At 42.7% G+C, this 21,466-nt stretch overlaps 1 protein-coding gene across 1 annotated transcript in view; it reads right to left on the bottom strand.

Moving 5' to 3' along the window:
• Ildr2 (immunoglobulin like domain containing receptor 2) overlaps nucleotides 1-21,466 on the bottom strand; it is a gene marked incomplete at its 5' end in the record, with an annotated part of 54,154 nt that overhangs the window by 14,896 nt on the left and 17,792 nt on the right. Inside the window, 3 exons of the mRNA XM_051185755.1 lie at nucleotides 1,087-1,263; nucleotides 2,251-2,397; nucleotides 5,203-5,259. Coding sequence (XP_051041712.1) covers nucleotides 1,087-1,263; nucleotides 2,251-2,397; nucleotides 5,203-5,259 — 381 coding nt within the window. The remainder of the gene's footprint in view (nucleotides 1-1,086; nucleotides 1,264-2,250; nucleotides 2,398-5,202; nucleotides 5,260-21,466) is intronic.

Here is a 21,466-nt window from a genome sequence, read left to right as displayed (position 1 = left end):
GTTCAAAGGCCTCCAGGAAAGCTGTGTTTCAACATCTCTCTACCCCCCCCCACACACACACACTTTTCACCTTGGCTTCTACTTGCACAGACTCATCTTACCCTGAATAAAGCTGATTGCCCCTCTAATCAGCCCTCTTTGTCAGTCATCTAATGTCTGGCAACTTGGGCTCATCCTGAAGTCTTCCTTTGCTTCGTTGCTCGTTGCTTGCCATCTCATTTCTTTCAAAATATTTCTCAGATTTAACTTGGCATTTAACTCCCACTGTCTCCAACATAAACCAGATGCTCATATAACATACCTGCACACTGTAGCCAGAGCTTTGTTCTCTGCCTCTGAGCTCCTCTCTCCCACCTTACCACCTGCTATCTCTCCACTTAGCAATCTGCCATGGTGGTTCTCACTTGTTTGCCTCACTAAGCCCCAGCTCTTTCAGAGAGGTTATCACGGCCTTCTCTAATTGCCATTGAATCCTTCTATCTTCTTCCAGGCAGCCCGACCAGCAAGACACGGGCATGTTCACATCTGTGCTCTGGGGTTTGACTGTACTACCAACCAACCTTCCTCCTCAGCAGCCCCACAGTTTTCCTGAATCTTCCTCCTCCTTCTTGGCCCAATTCAGAACTTCATCTCCTCCATGAAGACTGTAATAGCTCCAGCTCCTTCATCTTTGGACTCTGAGAACCATGTTCTTTAGCATCTAATTGCCTTAATAATAGCACTTTCCCTCATTTGATAAGCTATATTCTACAGTCTGCTGTCCCTCACAGTGCCTAGTATACACCTGAACCAAGGGGGATGAGGTCACTATTTAACCACGTGACCACAGTTTAAGTAGCAAACTCCTTTCCGTTGTAGTTTCAGTTAAAAATGAAAGTGGGGGTCAGAGGTCTGTCCTGTAGCCCTTGGAAACCCTGATATGCACTCCAAAAGACACCTGCCTCAGCTGGAAGGGTCCTATATTTGGAATGGAGATCACTGTTTCCCAAGGCTACAATCACCGAAGAACTGACTGTGCCTATCAGCAAGGAATGAGGGAGGGGCCCAAGCCAAGCATGGGGTAGGGCAGTCTGGAACTACATTTACCACTGTGGCTTCCTCCAGTGGGGTCACTTGGTGCCAAGGGAGGTGGATGCGGCTTGTCCATCAGCATGCCAGAAGAGGGGGCTCCTCCCAAAGGGACAGAGGGGATGGAGTAAGGGCCTGGGACACCGGAGACAGAGGGAGGGTACCCGGACTTGGCAGCTTTCCCTGCTTCATACACTGCGGAGGGAGATGAAGAGCAAGAGAAATTATGTAGTCCCACCCTCCACAACCCTCAATATCCCAAATCCCTGAGGTTCTTTGAAAGGTGTGCCTAGACAGTGAAAATTCATTCTTCCAAGACTGAACTAGTTCACTAGACTCACCAAAACCATTTTCCCTTGGATTCCTCTGGCTCCATGAAAAGGGCAGAAAGATGAAGAACTACAGTGTTTAGAATATGGCAACTGAGCAACCCTGAAATGGATCTCAGAGCCGTCACAGCAGCATCCCCACTTGGAACCATCCTGTCTATAAGATAAGCTACCACGGTCCCTCCAGAGGGGGCTAGCAAAGGGTCATTCAGGGATGCTTCCAGGGGGAACAAAGAACACTGTGTTTGTACATGACCCCGTCTGTGTTTGCAAAAGCAAAGTCAGTAACTGAATTCTTTCCAACACTGTTTCATGGAGTATACCTCTCTTTCAAGATGTATTTAATTTAGTTTATGGTTGGATGTCAAACTCAATGCCTTCATGGGCTTGGCTAGTAGGCTAAACCTGTGAATCTTCAAATGAGAACTGGTCTCTATTGTGCCATTTTCATCATATGAGTAAAGGAAACATGTGGGCGCCTACCGGATGGTACCCAAAAGTCAGTTTTTACACTCTACTTATAAAAAGAGGGTGTTCCCCACATCAAAGGAGAAGAACCAGTGCAGGTTTTCTCTGCTTGCACGCTCTGTGGATGGGGTGCAGCTTAACCCCACAGTTCAACCATTCTGATCCTGCCCTTCCTTTAGTCTACAGTGTCCATGAGCATTAGGAATGCATGATAGGTATGGATAAACAGCATGCAGATATGCATGGAGGCGAGCAGGGAAACAAGAATGGTCTTCCGTGAACCCAGAGGCAAGAGGCAGAGGAGGAACTCGGGGTACACGGCTGTCAGATGGAGAGATGACATTTCTTCCGATCACTCCACATCTCCCCACAGATCCATACTCACAGGCCTGAGGGCAGCAGCAGGAATCTGGGCAGCACGGGCATCGGACATAGCAGCAGCAGCTGTGAGGGCAGCATTGACACCAGCAGATCCCCACCAGCACGAAGAAGAGGAAGATCCCCAGGATCACCAGGCCGACAAACACCCACTCTGGAAGGATGCACAAAGAAATCTGCTCGAGGTAGCCCCCTTTCAGGCCACGGCATACACAGATGGGTGTCTCCCTGCAAAAGAGGTGAGTGGAAAGGACCTGGGGAAGAAAGGACATCTAACCAGGATGGAGGGGCCCCAGACTCACAAAGAACTCACAGTGAGAAATGCCCTAGCACAGAGAAAAGAGAGTCAGGTGACCTGTATCTCTTGAGGCACACCTTGTAGCCAGCCTGAGACTGGAGATTTTGGGGTTCCTGACTGGAGAAAAAGGTTCAACCACTGACTGAATAAAGGTGGGACAAAAGCTGGGGATGGGGTCTCATGTGATGAGCTCCTAACTGGTGGAGTCTGTAAATGCTTATCTTTTATAAGTTTTGTTTACAAGCTAAACGTTCTTGCCTTACATGATGCTTATAGTTCAGCATTCAGAAGGCTGAGACAGAAAAATAAAATCAGCCTGCACTACAATGTGAGACCTCAAACAAACAAAATCTGTAAATCTAAGTCTTGAGGGGCAGGGAGGCTATGGGCCTCCATGGCCTGGGTAGATCATCTTTATGTGGTCCAGGTTCAGTGTGTATTCATCTGTTTCCCTGGGACACCTTTCCTGTCACTAACACCAGGGCAGAGATCCAAATCTCTTGTACCTCAATATCGATCCACAGTTAATGAGAAAGAGTGTGGGGGGGGGGTTATAGTTTTAGATAGGAAGACACAACTCCCATCCCCAAGGTATGGGTTTGGTTTGATCACACTCAAGATAACTATGCCAGCCAGCCAGCATAGCCAAGAATTAAGTGGCTTAGGGTGCAGATGAATGGCAAAGCTGATACACAGCTAATGTGTTTGTCAACTTCTATAATTTCCACAGCTCTGTCTGAGGCTGAACATGAATTTTCTTTAATTTGCTCATCCAAAAGATTTAAAAGGAAGTGAATTCTATCTGGCTTACATAAAAGTGACTGTTACTCTCAGGTGACTTGTCTCAATGTTATGCTATTCGGCTTGGGAAGAGTCCACCTTGTCCCTGGAGATCCGGACAAACTGGTGTGACCCATGCTTTTCTTTAAAAGCTTTTAGCATTTAGGTCTTTTAGACCTAAATGACTGAAAGCCATCCATCCAAAATCCCTTTATAATGAATTTTGGTATACAATGTCTTCATTAAAGTGGGTTATTAACTATCCCTTCCATTAAATGAATTGTTCATTTGGGAACTTGAGAATGTGACTTTTACATGTAAAGACTTTTATGACAGTGGTTGAATCATTTGACCTTTGGTTGGGACATCACCTCCTCAGAGAGAAAACCAACAGCTCATGTTTTCTGAGTGTCCCCCACTTATCCATCAGAAAGTCCAGGCTAAGTTTGATTCAGCTATGGACTGAGAAGGCTTTGTGTCTGACTTCAACTGTGTGGAGAATGTTCTTGCTGAGGATAACAGATAACATGAGGCTTCAGACAGGGCCTTATAAGCAATGTAACTTAAGAAGGTGGGTGTTTATCTCTCAGGTGATTTAGGTCAACTGCAGGGAATAGAAGCAGTTAAGGATAAAAGGCCAGCAGGTTATATTTCAGAAACAAAGGAATGCTATCTGAGCCTGGTTTGGTAGAGCATGCCTATAATCCCGACACTTGGAAGGCTGATGAAAGATGATTAATACGAATTAAAGGCTAGCCTGAGACACACAGTAGATACCTGATGAGCCAAGCCTATAGCAGCAAGAGCCCATCTCAATAAATGAATAGGTAAATAAATAAATCAGTGAGAGTGTTCTTGGAGTCAACCAGAAGGAAACTGACGTGAACAGGACTGGATGTAAAATACAGAAAATCTTTTACATTGAAACATTACATGCAACATTTTTATCTGTGTAAATACATGCTTACAAATTGAGGGAACTTTTGATAAGGGTGGTTACAAAGAGTATCTCTCTGTGTCCTTGAGGGCAACATCAACAAGGAAAAAGTCTTGAGATTTGTTGGCCAGCTAAAGGTAAAGGGCTGGATGAATTAATAGAAAACAATGAGAATGTGCTTTGAAGTCTCTGGACATTTCTTAAAATTCAATCAAGCCAAAACCAATGGCCAGGGATATTTTATATCTCTCTGTTGCTATTAGGAAGACCTTAAAGATCTGGCAGAAATCAAGGCTAAGGGTACAAACCTTTCTATAGTTCATTTTTAGCTCTCCCTGAACCTCCTTCAGTTACAAGCTACAGTGCAGCATCAGACTGGTTTGTATGGCTGGCGCCTTCACCCAAAGCTATATGAAAAGATGTATATATGTATTTGGGGCAAGTGGTCTTGACATATGGTCTGTGGATGCCTAAGTATTTCCAGTGTTTAAATATAAAAGTAATACAGGTCTGTGGATGCATGCTTGCTTTGGCAGGAAGAAGGAGGACATATCCAAAAGGCACTTCCGTGTAACATGATTGCACAACAGTGAATGGGTAAGTAAATAATTTAGGAACATAAATAAATAATACTTAAGGACACATAACTATCTGGGCACGGGTGAAATACTGAGATGGGTCTCAAGATAACCAATGATGTTGCATGCCTGACACAGAGGGTCTGGGTCCCTGTCTCCACTTATTCTTAATTCCCATTATTCTTTTAGGGGCTAGGACAGAAGGAATACAAAAGACTTATCCAAGGAGCTTAGTTCATCCTGGAAAAAGACAACAGACATTATACAGATAAATGTATTCCCCCCCAAAATCAAACAATGATTAGTGACTAATGCAGAAGCAGGCAGATGGAGTGATAGCAAACAAAGAGTTAAATGATTGAATACCTGGCATAATCTCCACAGCAAAACTGGGCAAGAGATCAGCAAGCAGCCCTGTCCTGCCTAGAAGAAGTAGACAGAAAAGAAGAAGGAAAGAGGTTACTCCAAAGAAAATGCAGCCCAATTCCTGGAACCCACCAGTGCCATGACCTCATGGGGCCATTGCTCTATATGCTCTGTGATAGAAAAGGTGCATTAGGGCAGGGTTCAGTCAAAGGGGATGACTATAGTCAGCATTTCTGGCAGCCATCCAAAGGAAGGGTGCACCCAGCCTAGGAGGAAGCAGAAAAGGAACCTTATCTCTGACAGTTTATGGGAGGAGGGCATCTCTGCCTCCATATAAGAAACCCTGCTTGAGCAGACTGACACACACCATCTCCATCTCCATGCATTCACACAGCCTTTTCCACACACTTCAGTAGCAAATCAAACCCATCTGTATCGAAACATTCCATCTACATTTTCATACAATCCATACACAGCCCCATGTCCACATAAAAACAAAAGTACATATTTGGTTCTATTTATGGCTTAAAGATATTTCAATGATTAAAATGTTCAAAGGCAATGAAGAGATAACGCTAGACTGGTTCCACACTCCTCTACCCTCCTTCTGGCTTCAGAAATACTCTGTACATATGTATATGGTATGGTTTTTCCATATGGCGCCCACAGCTGGCGTTGTATGTACCCAAGTGCCTTCTGTGTGATATTGCATAGACACTTCAAAGCTGGTGTCAGAACAGGTGCTTCTCAGGGGCTCTGTGAAGCAATGAGCTGTACAGGAAATAAGATGCTAGAAGGTGTGAGGGAGGAGGCTAACCTGCCTTATAGAAGCTACGCTGCATGTTTTCACCTTATTAGCAAACTTCTTTTGCCTCTGACTTGTGATGGTAAAAGGCCACTGTGATACATTTAAAGCATACAACCAAATCCTTCATCTCCAGAAGAGCACTGTTCAATGACAGGATGATGCCAACAACATTTTAGCTTTTCTAGCAACCACATTAAGAATGTACAAACAAACAGAAACAATCAACTCACTACCTTTTTTTTTTTTTTTTTTTTTTTTTTTTTACTTACACCAGTATCCTCAACATATTGTCATTTCAAGGGCTCAATAACCTCAGGTAACTGTTGAACATCATACTTTATGGGTCTGCAGGGTTGTAGCTTATACGAATGACTTTCGATTATGAATGTAATTAATGTCTTGGACTACAACATATCTAGAAATGTTTAAAACATTGGCAGTCTTGAATTCTAAATGATATACACAAATGAATCTTTTCATTTAACTAGATGCAACAAGAAGTATAGTTAGAAATACCACTAGTCCAGATTGAACACACACAGTTACATACACACACACACACACACACACACACACACACACACACACACACACACACTGCACACTATACATTTCCATCCTTCTATCCACAGTCCTATTTCCATACAAAAACATAACTTGTGCCCATGTATTTTGCTCATTGAGAAACAACTGTACTGCTTCCCAGCCTTTTAGCTAAGATCAAGTATAGAAAACCAAATGTGTGGTTTACATTTTGAATCTAGAAGTCATTGACTTCCTTCTTTTATAAGGAAGTCCATCAAAAAGCAGCTGTGACAAAGATCAAAGGGGGAAAGTCATCCCTGGGACACTAGGGAAGGATCCAGCAGCTGGAGAAAGCAATCTGCTTGCTCTGTTCCCTTGACTCTCCATAGTAGCAGGAGGGTACTATGGTAATATGCATCCTGGTCAAGCCTCCTGCAAGGAAGACAGGTTCACATTTGGAAAAGTGCATGCATATTCCAATGCAATATTCTCATTGGCTGATGCTTTAGGCCAGAGACAAGAAGAACTCTCTTCCTGAACCTCCTCCATCTTTGTACAGTTGGCATGGGAAGATGGCTCTGAGGCTTGCAAGGTCTCTTAGAAGGAGAGCCAAATGGGAATTAAGAAAGGTGTCTTGATAGGGAGTTCTCATGCTAGACTTTGGCCCATGCCTTCACAAAGCACTAAGAAGTGCCCCTAAGGATTATATAACTCCCTAGGTAAGGGATGAGATGGAGTTTGGGACCAAAATCTGAGCAAGTGATTAAAATCACACACTGGTCTCATCCGGAATGTTCTCTAAAAATATGCCTTGGAAGCTCAACAAGGGAAATAAACAGATGGTCAAGGATTTGAGAAATTTGGATCTTAGACATCTCTTTCACACATACTTAGTATTCATTACCATACAATAGGCAATGATCAAGAGAGAAATATACAAGTTTTGTTAACAAAACAATTATCAGATGCTTAATGATAGTTTTTGTTATGTTTTCCTCCCCAGACAATTGGTGTGTGAGTGTGTGTGTGTGTATGTGTGTGTGTGTGTGTGTGTGTGTATCTTGTATCTAGTTAAATGAGAAACTTGTGTTTACCCTGCAGATCTCAAGTCTATCAGTGTTTAAAGCATCTCCAGGTATGCTATGGATCGTATTTATTCTTTCTGTAAGCTACCAATTTGTAGGCTGTTTCATTATATTAGTAATATGATTTATAGATGTTAAATAGGTGTATATATACATACATATGCATGTATAATTTTATTTATTTATTTATTCGTTCATATATTTTGGGTTTCCTGAGACAGAGTCTTGCTTTGTAGCCCAGCCTAGCTTGCAACTTACAATCCTCCTGCCTCTGCCTTTTGAGTGATTAGATTACAACTGTGTGGCCACCACATCTGGCTATGATAGCTATCAACTATAAAACATTCATATGGCCAAAGAGGATTTGGTTGCCATACTTACTCCAGTTGTTATGTCAGAAAAAATACCGGAATAGGAGTCAAAGTGGCTGGAGATGCTTTGCCATTGATTTACTTGGTAACCACTTCCCTCTCTTTCCTGGCTCAGTTTTCTCATAGTAGTTGAAGGACTGGGACAAAATGGTGCACATATATCTCGGGGTTTTTTTTCTGAGAGAGTCCTGACTTATGCCCATGGCCTTGATGTAATTATTAACAGGCATTGATTTTTACTTGCAAAAACATCCTCTCTTGGACAATTAATAATATGGTTGCCATATTTAGTTCTCAAATCTGATTCTCAGTAGGAGTTCAAACCCAAATATCCATAGGAACAGGCTGGTGATGCAAGTGAGCACAGCTGGCTATGTGTGAGACAACTGAGAACAATGTGGGGGGGGGTGACAAATGGCCGTGTCATTAGGGGGCCACTACTGTTCAGCTCTAGCCAACTGCTGTCCGATGGGATGTATTGGGTGATCCTCTACTCAAGTTCACCAGACCCCAGATTTGATCAAGAAATATTCTAATTTTTAAAACATTAAGCTGATTAATTAATATATTTTTAAAATAGTGGATAAGCCAAACAAAATATATCTATGGGCTGTACAGAAGCCTGGAATCATGAGTTTACAACCTCCAAAGGGTACACACACAGAGAAAAGGCTGCATTCCCATAGGCTGTTTGGATTACTTTACAGTGGTCTAACATTGCTTTCACAGGCAGAATCACAGTTCTTGTTCCCAGTGTTCAAATTAAGTACTAACACACTGCTTCCTTAGCCTTTCTTACTTCTGGGGCACTAGAAGGAGCATTGGAGGAGACCACTGAAGAGACCTTTATTCTGCACTTTTGACTTTTTCATTTTTGTAATTGAAAACTCTAAACTAAACAGGAAATGTATCAGAAATATGTATAGGAAACTCACAAACTTTGGCATTCCAACAGGGAAACCTACATCAAGTTTCTCATTTTTCCCTGAAGAAACAGTTGGTATCTGATGCTTCCAGAGGTAAAGGCTTCCCATAATGCACTTGAGTAGAGTTAGCCCCAGGGAGGCGTGGGTGAGAGAGTCTTGCAGAAAAGTGGGTGAAATTAAATGTCTTTAGAATTGAAGACATAGAAGGAGTTAGGGGATAGCAGACAACACCGCTATATCAACAACATGGGCATACAGAGCTCTCTAGCATTTGCACCATGACTTTGAGTTTATTGGAGTGAAAAGCATTTTAAAAATTGAATTTATACTGGAATCTTTATATTTCTGAAAACCATTTTGCTTCCAGTTCCTTCCCTAACAGTTCCTAAAAAATGCTGCTGTCAGTTAGAAATGTGCTATCATTTCTTCTATTCTGTCGCTTCCAGTGAAGGTCTGATCTTAAGAGTATGGAAACAATAGCAGTAAAATACACCCTGGGTTTCAGCAGTGCTTTACCATGCTTGTGAATCACTGTTATTCTTCCAGGATTCAGCTTAAGAGAGGTAATTACAAGTCACTTTAATGTCTGAGGGAAAGATGGGAAGCAGACCCTGTGGGTAGAAGGCCATATTTATTTTTCAAATCAAAGCACATGCTATCAGTAGAAAATACGGTTTTCATGTAAGCACTCAGTTTTCTGCAAAGCTTGCAAAACCCATCCCTTTAAGGAAATTTCCACATGAATAAGCCAAATGCATCAAGAACCCTAACAGCTTCTGTATGCACACACACAAGCACCAGTTTCATACCATGCTGGTCTACACTCCAGACACACGTGCTCCTTGAGTTGAATGCTCAGAGTAGAAACATGCACTGTGAGTGCACGATTTGCATATCTTACCTCCTAATTGTCATATCCAGCTGTTCCCTCACACTGCCACTTTCAAGCTATCCCCAGTTAAGCTGTTGGTACATATTCCTGGAAAACAAGCTCACTTCCAAATGTCTCCAGCTCACTCATTCATTCATTCACTCAAACAAAGATGTGTATATTTTGTCAGGTGAAGACAGAAGCAGCAACAGAACACAGTTGCTTGTGAGGCTCATTTTAGCCACACCTGTGCTGCTCAAACACCAACATAGAACTCCAATTTAGTTACTTGCTTCTTTGTCATAAGACTTACTAATCTCAAAGGACCTCCTTCCTGTTATGGCTGTTTATGTCAACCCCCTTTGGTTGTGTGTATGTGTGGTGTGTATGCACATATACAGGTTCAGATGTGCTTGGACACATATGTGTGTGCAGGCATCTGTGTGTCTGTGCACACACGCATGGAGGCCAAAGGTTAACATCAGGTGTCTTCCTCAATTATTCTCTACCTTATTTTTTGAGGTGGGGTTCTCACTTGAACCTAGAGCTCGCCTAGCTAGCCAGGTTCCTCTAGCATCCTCTATCTCTGCTGTCTGTGTGCTGGAATTATAGACAGTCTGTTCAGCTGGTGTTAACAAAAATTCTAGGTCCTCCTGTTTGCTCAGCAAGTGTCTTGACCCAGTAACCATCTTCTTTGCTTTTTGAAAATGCAAATCCATCCTTGTCACACTTCCTACTTCTCTATTTCATAGCTTTGCCTTTGTAGATTTCATAATTCACTTCCTACTGGAATTTCTCCCAGGGTGCTAATTTCTTTTCTTGGTAGCCAGGGCCCTCAAGGTAAAAGTCCATTGCTTTCTTTAGCAAAATAAGTGTTTGAACTGCTTTGGTCAAGTACTTATTGCTCAGTCTAAAAGACTCCAAAATATGTTCGGACTGAGCCCTATATGGCTGCTACAAGAAGGTGTTTCCTCCTCCAAGCTTGCAGGAACACTGTACACACCTTCAGCAGAACATTTATCTTTCAGCAGCGATTCCTTTACCTGTGCCTCCACTAGCTGGCTGGAAGACTCTAGAACAAGGACTGTTATGGCTGTTATGTCAACCCCCTTTGATTGTGTGTATGTGCATCTCAGTAGCTGGGTACCAGGAGCCCCTCCATCCACCCAATGGATTGGTTGAGGCTTTCCAATAGCAAATCCCACAGTTTACTAGGCTGGGCTTTTAGCTAGGCTTCTGATGTGCTGCTCAATATAGTACCTTCTACCCAAACCAGTAGGCTCTTAATAGGAAGCATGAAGGAACTGCTTGGTTGCCAATTCATCCATGCAGCACTTTTCAATGTACAGCAAACCATTTAACATGCTGGAGTCAGTGTTCGATGCCAAGAATGTACTCTGGGCAATAGAACATCTTGCCATGTAAGATACTGGAAGCACCATCCCACTCCACACCAATGAAAATAAACCAGGCTAGTGTATTTTCAAAGAATTCATTATAGAGATGTAATCTGAATATAAGTTTTACTCCCCAAGAAATTGCATTTCTCTATACCCTTCATACTCCTGTTCAAGTTCTGATAGTTCAAGCCTTCAAGGTGTAAAGGAAGGTGAAGTTCTAGATTTCATACAAGCTTGTTTTCAGAAACTAAATCTGGCTCCTTGGCAAAGATTTGGGGGGGGTTGTTGAGAGAGTCATGTAAGGGTTGGGTAACAGCTCTTCTTCGATCCTTGTGATGTCCAGAACACAGTCATCTCTATCCGTTTCTTTGAGTAAAATAACTAGAGACACTCTCACGTGTGACAATACACTGTGTAAGTGAACTTTCTCTTTAGGGCAGCAGCAAAAGCCTTTGCAGTTCCTTGCAACTCTCTGCTTCCCCTTCTGTTTATGCACATCCTGGATTCATCAGCTTCCAGGCTTCCTTAGATGCCCTGCATCCATCTTCAGGGCTCTACTGTATCCACCCCCTGTGCTCTCTGCTCCAAATCCTCCAAAATGTTGCTTTCCTGCATCTCCAAGCACAGCAGAAGCCTTTCTCTGGCCCTAGTATGTATGTGTACAGATGTTTCTATGGCTATGCTTTCAGGGTTGTTTCTATGGCTATTTAAAATAGCAAATATATTGGAAATTTCCCAGGGCACACGCATGCCTGATTTTATTCTATATTCCCATGGCAACCATGCGTCCGATAAATATAGTTTATGACTATCTGTACAAGTGTGGATAGAGCTTCCCTTTACATATACTTATAAACTATGTATTTAAGCATTTGTGTGTTTAATTTTTTCTTTTGTGTCTATTATATTTTAGTTCACTTTAAATTACAGGTTTAGAGAAGAATAATTCTGATGATGAATTCTCTCTATAAAATGACCACTATTGGATCATTTGCTATTAACTGGTAATAAATGCTTCCAGATTATTGGCAGTGGACTGCAAGCTTGGTCAAAGGCATTGACTTCTTCTATTTGCATATTTAAAGTCATATTTTATGCCTAAGAAAAGGACCACAGAGGTTAGTGCATACCACAGGCCCGCCTGATGTTTCAAAAAAATATAGAGAGGTTAAGAGTCTGAAAGTGATGTTAACTGCCTAAAAATCAAGCTAGGATTAGAACCACTTACTATACCCGTGCCCCTCACCCCCATTTGTGCCACTGAGCATCAGCCTTGGCTTATCCTTATTGTAGAAATAGATAGTAAGCTCCTCTTAGTCTACTGGCATTTGAGCCGAATGGCTGAAATCCGCTTGTGCTTCTGGAATTCCTCTACTTACATGATGAAAGTATATGTTCGGATGTAGAAAATGTTGGAGATTGTTGAAAACTCCCAGCAACTCTTACAGTGGCAACTAGAAAAATGATTATTGGATACATCGTAACACAGTGTGATCTAATTAAAAGGCATTCACCGCTGCCGAAAACTAATAAACAATAATAAAAATGATTGCAAAGGTACTTTAGTCTGTGCAAAGTGCTGTAGTGATCCAACCTCCCACCCTGTGAGAGTGAATGGATGGAAAATACCATTAGTAATATAACATGCTTGATTTGGTCTGAGGTGAAATACAAAAGAGAACTAGACTGACTTAAAACTGGCCAGGAGGGTGAGATGCCACTGGAGGAGGAAATTGAGTTTTGGGGGGGTCAGTATGATTGCTTGCACTTAATTGTGCTGGAAACAGACTAGCACAAAGACATCGCCCAGACTAGATCCAATATTCAGGGACACTACTTTCCTTGGGGACCAGGACGGGGGGGAGGGTGAGGTAGGGGAGGGACCAGAGGCCACAGGCAGGCCCAGAGGGTACATAGTTTGAGAGGTCATGGAAGGCCACAGTTCCTGCCCTTTCCTTGGTGGCAAGCCCTCTCTTAGTATAGGGGCTTCCATCACGGACCCTTTCCCAGAGCCCTCTCTGGGAAGACAATTTAACAAAATCCGAGGCCCAGTCCTCATCTGAACCAAACGTGCATGCTTGAATAGCGGCAGCTGGCTTTGGAGAAAAAGGAACTGTCTCCTGACCAGCTTTGAGGGGCTTCCATTCTTTCCTCCCCGGGCTGAGCCGATTTCCCAGTACCACCCACTCCAGCGCGGGGCCCCCGCATCTCCGCCCCCGCGCAGGCAGGCTCAGCAGACCACAAAGAGATCGCTCAGGTTGACCCAGCTGCTCCTGCGCCACCCAGGGTAACCAAGGCAACTGCTGTGGTCAGGAACGCACACTAATTGAAGGGCCGGTTCCTCCCACAGGGATGAGCAACAAGTGAGGCAAAAATAGTGGGGGCTGCCTGTGAGGAGGGAGGGGAAGCAGGGCTCAGCCCCAGCCTTGGCCCTGGTGGCTGAGGGACTGGGGGAGATGAGCCTGCCAGGCCTCATTTGTTTTCTTAAACGACACAGGGCAGTGAAAAGCTGTAACAGATCAGAAATAGGATCTATTTTATAGTCAACTACCATTTTGTGTAGGCAACATGTTTACACTGGGCCGCGTTGCCTGATTCATGTAGATAAGGGAGACAGGCATACACATCCCTAAGTCCTCATAAAAGAAATGCCAGTGAGCAGTGAGGGCTGGGCTGGCCAAAGGGGGCAGACAGGATTCTGTTTTGTTCAAACCACAGCAGATGCTTGGGATGGGCGACCACCATTACCAGTTTGCCTGGAAAACACCAGTGTTTACGCCTGGACTTGCCATAAAGTACTTTTGACACCCTCACCCTTCACTCTTAAGAGTATTCTAGTTTAGACTATAAATTTTGTCACTGTCTTCCCAGGCCCACTCAGACAGATCTTAATTCAGGTCATTGGTCTCCTCCAAATGCCACTGAATGTCACTGAATAAACTCAACAATTGAATCCTTGAAGTTAGCTAAGGGCCTCTCCGAAAATGGGGGCTTCCAAATAGCAACCAAAGTGAGCAGACCCAAAGTCAAGAAGAGTTCTGGGTCAAACTGCCCCAAGTCTACCATTCTGAAAATTTCAACAGGACTCAGGTGTTAGTGAGAAAATGAGTCTGTTCTTAATGGGATCTTAATGAGTCTGTACACACGGGGTCCATTAAATCTCTAAGTGCCCAAGACTCTGCTTAAGGAAAACCAACAGTTTAGCAGAGTCCTCAGTATAGATGTCCCTAAAGAGGGTTCCCTCAGATTGGATGGCACTCTGGTGGGAGATGTAGAGAATGGTAGGGGTAGGAGAAGAAACTAACATCTGCTGGGTTTTCCAATTTTAACAACATGTCTTCAGGGTAACTTTTATGACCCCTTTCCAGCTTCTACAGATTGGGGAAACTGAGTTCATAGTAGCACACCACGGGCTGTCTGGCCTGAAAGCCTCTGGTGTTCACATAGGACCATGTCTGTGTCCAAAGGGACATTTATCCACCACCACTGGCATTAGAGTCCAGATGAAATGGCTTGGCCTATATGTCAGAAGGTCCCAAAGCTTCTGGAACCTCTACTCCCTGGGTTTGTGACTCCCTGTGAGTGTGGCAAGCAGAACCAGACATTGCCAAACATTACCAAACATCTCCTGGAGGCGAAGCATTCTCTATGGAGAATCAGCGGCCTAGGCATTTTACTATCCTAGCACATCGTTCATCTTTTTATGCTGTTCTTTCATCACTGCCAAAATGTAACTTTTATCTTCACAAAAGACACAAACTTTTAATAGGGACAAGATGGCTATTTATGCATTTTGTATCTTTGTTGTGTGGGATCCCAGTACAGCTAAAAATACTCATTAAATTTTTTTTATCATAATTTTAAACAGAAACCATAATCGAAGCAATACTGACCCACTCTGTGGTGCCTCTCAATGTGCAAGACTGGGATTGTGCAATGAATTCTTGAAGTTAAGAGAAGCTCTTGCAGAGTGTAAAAGGCTTGGCCCCATATCTTTAAAGGAACCATAGCTCTTCTCCTAGTTGCAGTCACTAAGGGGAGTTAGACTTCTCTTGATGCCTGAATAACTCCTCTGGCTCTCTTCTTTCTCCTTTATCCTTTCAACACATTCTCTCATTCTTTATAAAAACAAGGACAACAGAGACATCTAAGTAAGTTTAGGGCAGAGCCGGCCAGAGCTAGGGGAAAGAGGTTGGAGGAGAGACATCAGGGTATTGCCTAGAAAAACCCATTCCTAATTTTCTGTCCCTCTATTGATGGGAGTCTGTGGGGTTTTCTCAGCCCCTCTAGATCCTGAAGGTGCAGCTGAGTGCTGAAGCAGGATGTTCCCACCTTGCTAGGGGTGAGTCCAAAACACTGAAACACAGTCAAATCTGCAAATGAAGTGAGGGCACAGCCCAGAACCTAACATGTTCCAAAGGTTCTCTCCAGACTATGGCCAGAGTGTGGCTCTGTAATTCATTTCTCTCCCTTCTGCCAGGAGTAAACTTTTTTCTTCCCCAATTCTTTTTGCTCTTCTTCCTCTGTTTGTAAATCTTCCAGAGAGAAACAGCAGCAGCCACTCTCTGAGATCAAAGTTTTAGCAAGCAACAAAGACCTCCAAGGAGGCTGTTGCCATGGGAACTCTGGGAGCTGAGGCCCTTGTAATAGGCAAATCTCCCTGGTTAGCTGCACCAGGCTGTGGCTGGCAAAGAGGGAGAGAAGGGGGAGGGGAGTCTTGGCAACAAGTAGCCTTTCTGAACAATCTGAACTGAAATCACTGGGATGCGGGACAGAATTCAAACTGGAACTGCAGGAATGCAGGGTTAGCACTAACAGGGGTGGGAGCCAAGACAGTCCTGCACAGTCTTAGGAAATCTTCCAATAAATATCCCTAGAGTCACACCTCGTGGGAGATGTCTCCTCCCAAAATTTCATTGATTACTTATTCAGTTTGTAATGACTTTTTAAAATAACAGTGAACAGAGACACTTATTTATACCAGATAGAGGACTGTGAATAGCTTGAATTAAAAAAAAAAAATCCATGCCCACCCATTCCTTCACTTGTCTAGGTAATAGATGCATACTGTTGGGTAAGTCACAGGAGGCGATGGAAGAAAAAAAATAGGACCATGACAGGTAAACAATGGTAATTCTGCAGCGTTGCATTCATGAGAAAGAATCAAACCCAAATTAGTGCCTGCTCACAAGGACCTGCTGAGAGCACACCTATTTCTGGTCTCCTCAGCTAGCACTACATTTGGCCCATGAAGAAGCAGAAACTGATGATGAATTCCACAAAATGTTAACAGTGTGTGTTTTTGCCTGCCTGGCATTCCTTTCGTCTTCATTTGGAAACAACTGCCTAGTTTCCTTTAGGAAACTGCTTCTCTTTCCCTCTGCAGCCCCAAGAGGGGGTTGACTGCATCCCTTCAAACACAGGGCTTTTGCAGAGACGGGAGCTCTATCCTCCTGGGGTAGACGAAGCAGGGGCCTGTCCAGGTCTTCTTTGCTTCATGTGAGGAGAGCCTCCCTGAAAACAAAGCCTAGGAGCAGAGTGGGAGTTGGAGCAAGGAGAGACCCTGTGACACACTGATCAGCAGCTGCCAGAACTCACTGACTGAAGCTGGGAACACCACTGGGGTTTACTTGTTACTGAAGTTAGTTGTTGCCTCCATCCCTTGCAATCAAAATAATTGTGGAAAACGTAACAGTTTAAAAGAGTTGGTTTTTCGGGGATAATTTCTTCTTCTGTACTTTACTCTTTGCTTTGAAGTATGATCCATAAGTATAATCATCTCTTTTTTTCTGAGACAGAAACAGTATTAAAAACAAAGCAGTGAATGGTATTTGAGGAGTTATCTTCTATGGAGAATTAATTTTGAAATCAGGGGTTTTTGAAATGGAGGAAAAAAGTCATTGAAAAGCCTCTGGGATGCCACCTTGTTTATTCTTGGATTCAGGCAACCTGGACTGAACTTGATCTATGTGTTGCAGCTCATCAGAGGTGGAGCTTCTGTGATTTCTCCCCACCATTATAATAATCTGAAAAACCTGTTATTTACCATCGGGAATGTCCTCCTTCGTTTGACCCTAAGCACCCTTTTTTCTCGTGTCCTCTTATTCTGATGCTGTGTTAGAGGCAGGAGTGTTCACTCAGCCTCATTTCCACAGAGGCTCTGTCCCCCTTTTTAAAATTAAAGGCCTTTAAACACCAAGCTACCACAAGGGACATCAGAAAGAAAAGGTCAAGCCCTTATATTGCACATAGAAAGAGTAAGAACAAGGCAAGCTGCTTTTAGGTTTTAAAATAATAACTTCCCTGCATGAGCCTTCCTGAAATGGTGAAGTCCTTTTCCTGCCAGCTGGAGCTGCCCCAGGGAACTTTATTCCTAACCAAACAGTGCCATTGTTCCAGGTTATAAACAGCCAATCCTTGCCACCAATCCCAGACCAATGTCTAATCTCAGGTGGCTTCTTTCTGGACACCCTTGCCTTCTATGACTATCTGCTGGGACAGCCCCACCATCATCCACTCTGTCTAAATATTTCTAAGGTATCTGTCACCGTCATCTCAAAGCACCAAAACACTGTGTGCTTTTCCAACAAGAGAGTGACTTTACCTTCTGAATCATCAAAAAGACAGCAAAGGGTGTTTGGGATAGTTTTCCTGTTTAATGTTGAAGCAGTGGTTGTCCTCCCGTTTCCATGAATCACATGTCTTTGGATAGTTCTGAAACCTCTGAAGCTTCGAAGCATCCGTAGCCACTGATGGAGATTCGGATGAATTGGGTGGGAAGAGTGGTGAGTCATGCTCACAGGGGAGGTGTGCAATCTAGACCAGACCAACTGTGCCTTTGAAGTGAAGGCCCAAGCCAATGGTTACAGAGTGTTAAGGAAAAAATGGTGAGAATCAAGGAAGTAAGTAGAATTCATGGCCTAAGCCCCTAGCAGCAACCACATTTTCTAGTACACAGCTTAATCTATGGTGTCTCAGTATACACAGGCCTTGTGGCATTGTGAAAGCAGATAAAGTTAGGGATCAAAGCAATGGTGCTTGGTCATTGACACCTTCTAAAAACTACTATGCAGTCATAAAAGCACGGTGTCTATTTTCTTTAACTTGGAAAATGAGGGGAATAATTGCTACTCTCCTATCCCATAAAAGCATTACAGGGAAGTACTGTGAGTTCATTTCAGTGTACAGAAACAATAGTGGTGGACACAGTGCTGCTGTCACTTCAGCTGACATTTATGTGGCCAGAAGGAGAGAGGTGATAGGAAGTATGCATGTATTCCTTCTCTTTATATTGGGGGACAGTGCCCAAGAAGCTCTGATCTCCCAGTGCTAAGCAGTGGACAACTGACCTAATTGGGCCAATTGTACTTTCTCTCTTAAGGCACATTTTGCATTTGGAAAATTTTAAATTTGTTTGCTTGGGAATTTTTGTTGTTGTTTTTGTTTTTTCTCTCTCTCCCAAGGGAGCCCTAAAGACACTTTTCAACAATTTCTGCAACATAAACCTAGGAGCTCTAGAGATCTCTGACAGTGCTGAGAATAGCTACTATGTTAACAACTGTTATTTTCTTCTAGGGAATTTTCAAAATGACTAAAGAAATACTCCAAGTCACTATCAAATCTAGATCCTAAAAAGCTGCAGGTGACCAGTTATATGTTTATGCATTCTCATGCTCATCAGCTATCCCTTTATCTGGGAGCCAGAGTCTTCAACACAGCAGAGCCAAACAAAAGAGAAACCTAGAACCACATGCTACCACTTAGAGGGGAACTGCTCATCTGACTACAACAAATGTAGAAATAAATTTTGGAGCAGAAAGTTGCTGCGGTTTGGGGGATGTTTGTGTAGAAGCTAATAAATTATTTCCCCAAAAGGTATATTCTTTAGCTCTCCTTTCAATTTTGATATCTTCCAAAGCATTCTTTTTTTTTCTTACATTCACTAGAACTAGTGCTTTCAACCATGATATCTATCTGACAGATCTATCACTAATAATTGCTTAAATACCCAGATGAAAATTGTGACCAATGAAGTTAAACCTATTATCTCACTCAAAACGGTAGCTGTCTCTTGTGTGGTATGAGGTATTCCGTAACATTTAGGAGGCACAAAGTAAGAACTAGCTGTAGATTCTGCCCTTTGTCATTTTAAAGCATGCTTATGGTAGAGTCCTCCTTAACAGGGCAGATGCAAGCATTACAAACATGGAGAGGCACTGGTCCTTGGCTCTGCAAAGCCTATCATTCAATGCTACTAAGGAACTCTCAGTTTTGTGAGGAATCAAAGAAAAGTACACATATAGTATCAATGTTACCACTCTTATGAGGTAAAACCAGAACACACCGCCAAAGAGTTCTATTCTTGGCCTCCTTCATTTTATAGCAGTATCTAGGGGTGATTCATCTACTTTCACGTGGCTCTGCCTGTCTGTTGGTCATGATTCTTAAACCCACTGTCTCCTGTCTTCACTTCCCTTTGATATCCAGACTTACATTTGCAATTGTCAGCAAGCAATTTGCCATGTGCAACTTTGGTTAACACTACTTACTTACATTACTTACTTAAAGAAACTGGGTCCAATCTCCTAATGAGACACAGACCCTGGAGCTCTGCTGGTATTCCATGGGCATCTTAAATTATATATGCCCAAAGCTAAACTCATCCCTCTGCTCCATACCTACATTTCCAACCGTATCCTCTTTCTTAGTTAATGGGATGGCTGGTTGCCCACCTAGTTAAATAATCCTTGTATCCTGTTTGACTCATCTCTCTCTCACTGCCCTCTCTACACATCCCCAAGACTGATTGTTTTGTCCTCAGAACAGTTGTTAGGGTGTCTCCATTTCCGATCCTGGTTCAGAAGCTCACACTTTTATTCTGTGCTTCGGCAGGTGGCAGTCTCCATACCCAACCCTGCATTGCTCTCCTACCTCTAATAAACCGCCTGCCAGGCATACACAGTATGTTTCCAATGCCTCTTGTACAAAACTTCACTTCAAATATTTGAAAACACATCCTTTGATCTTTAAGTCCTTTTTTGTTTGTTTGTATATTTGTTACTAGAATGAACTATCTAGCAATTCCTCACAGGAAATTCAATAACCATTAGTTTGTGATGTTGTAATTAGCAAACTGTGAACCCCAGAAATCATTGCAGGAGACTCCATTCTTTGATAGAGAACCCAAAAATCAGGTTGCTTTCCTGGTCTCACAGAAGTAAAGACTGTCAAACAAAATAGCCCACAGAATATAACAACCAAACAACTCTAATTTTTTTGAATGTGACAGTATTTTGAAATTCTTTATAGAGGGGTGTCAACAATACTCAGAATTTTTCATTTAGTACTTTAGTGCAGTCAAAAATGTTCATAGACTGAAATCAAGTCCTTTAAATGATTGATATAAGTAGTATTGCCCAAAATTGTCCATGGCAAAACTATGATGTTTTGGACATTTCTAATCAGTGTAGAGCAGAACAGGGCTATACACGTCCCTCGGGTGCATCGTACTAGAAGCCCTGACTTTATGCAGAGCTCTGATGCAGTGTTCCTCATTTCCATTCACAGTTCTTCTCAGAGCAATGCTAATTTCTGCTCCTCAGTCTCTCCTCCATCATTGGTGACCACTGTCATCCGAGCTTGAACCCAAGAAAGGCATCCTCAACCCATAGTTAGCTGAGATTTGATCCAGAGGGATGTCCACATCCTCAGATGGCAAAACTTTCCCTCCATTCATTTCCCCCCACATCTGGAACCAAATTATCTAGAGTGTTTTTTTTTTTTTTAACCTGGCCTCCTTTTCCTGCACACACAATTACTTCTCTGCAGATGGCTGCCTCACAATTATCTAACTGCAGGCTCCAACAAACTTCTTTCTGCAAACCTAGGTATTAGAATTCTGAGATTAGGCAAAAATTATCTCTTAGATTCTGTCTGATTTAAAAAGCCACAGCAGATCTCAAGTCTTACCTCATTATATTCTTGACATTATCAATAAGTCTTTCACTCCTTTAATTTCCATTTTCCTACAAGCCACAGCAGTTATAGTTTATGTGTTGACCTTAAGGATAATGTTTAAGTCAACACTCTGACAAGAAAGGCCAATATCACCTCAGTATCATTTGTAAAATGTAAGGCTAAGACATGGGAGCAATTGCTCTGTCAAAGTCATGGCAAAAATTAAAAGTTCTAAATCCAAAATACAACTTTATCCTTGGGTATTGAGTTTCTCACAGTGGGTAAAAATCAGTCTTAAACATCAGTTTCCTTTCAAACAAG

This window comes from Phodopus roborovskii, unplaced genomic scaffold (assembly GCF_943737965.1).
Source record: "Phodopus roborovskii unplaced genomic scaffold, PHOROB, whole genome shotgun sequence".
In the NCBI taxonomy this organism is placed as follows: domain Eukaryota; kingdom Metazoa; phylum Chordata; class Mammalia; order Rodentia; family Cricetidae; genus Phodopus; species Phodopus roborovskii.
Note: the sequence above shows the minus strand (reverse complement) of the source record. Positions and strands in the feature narration are given on the sequence as shown.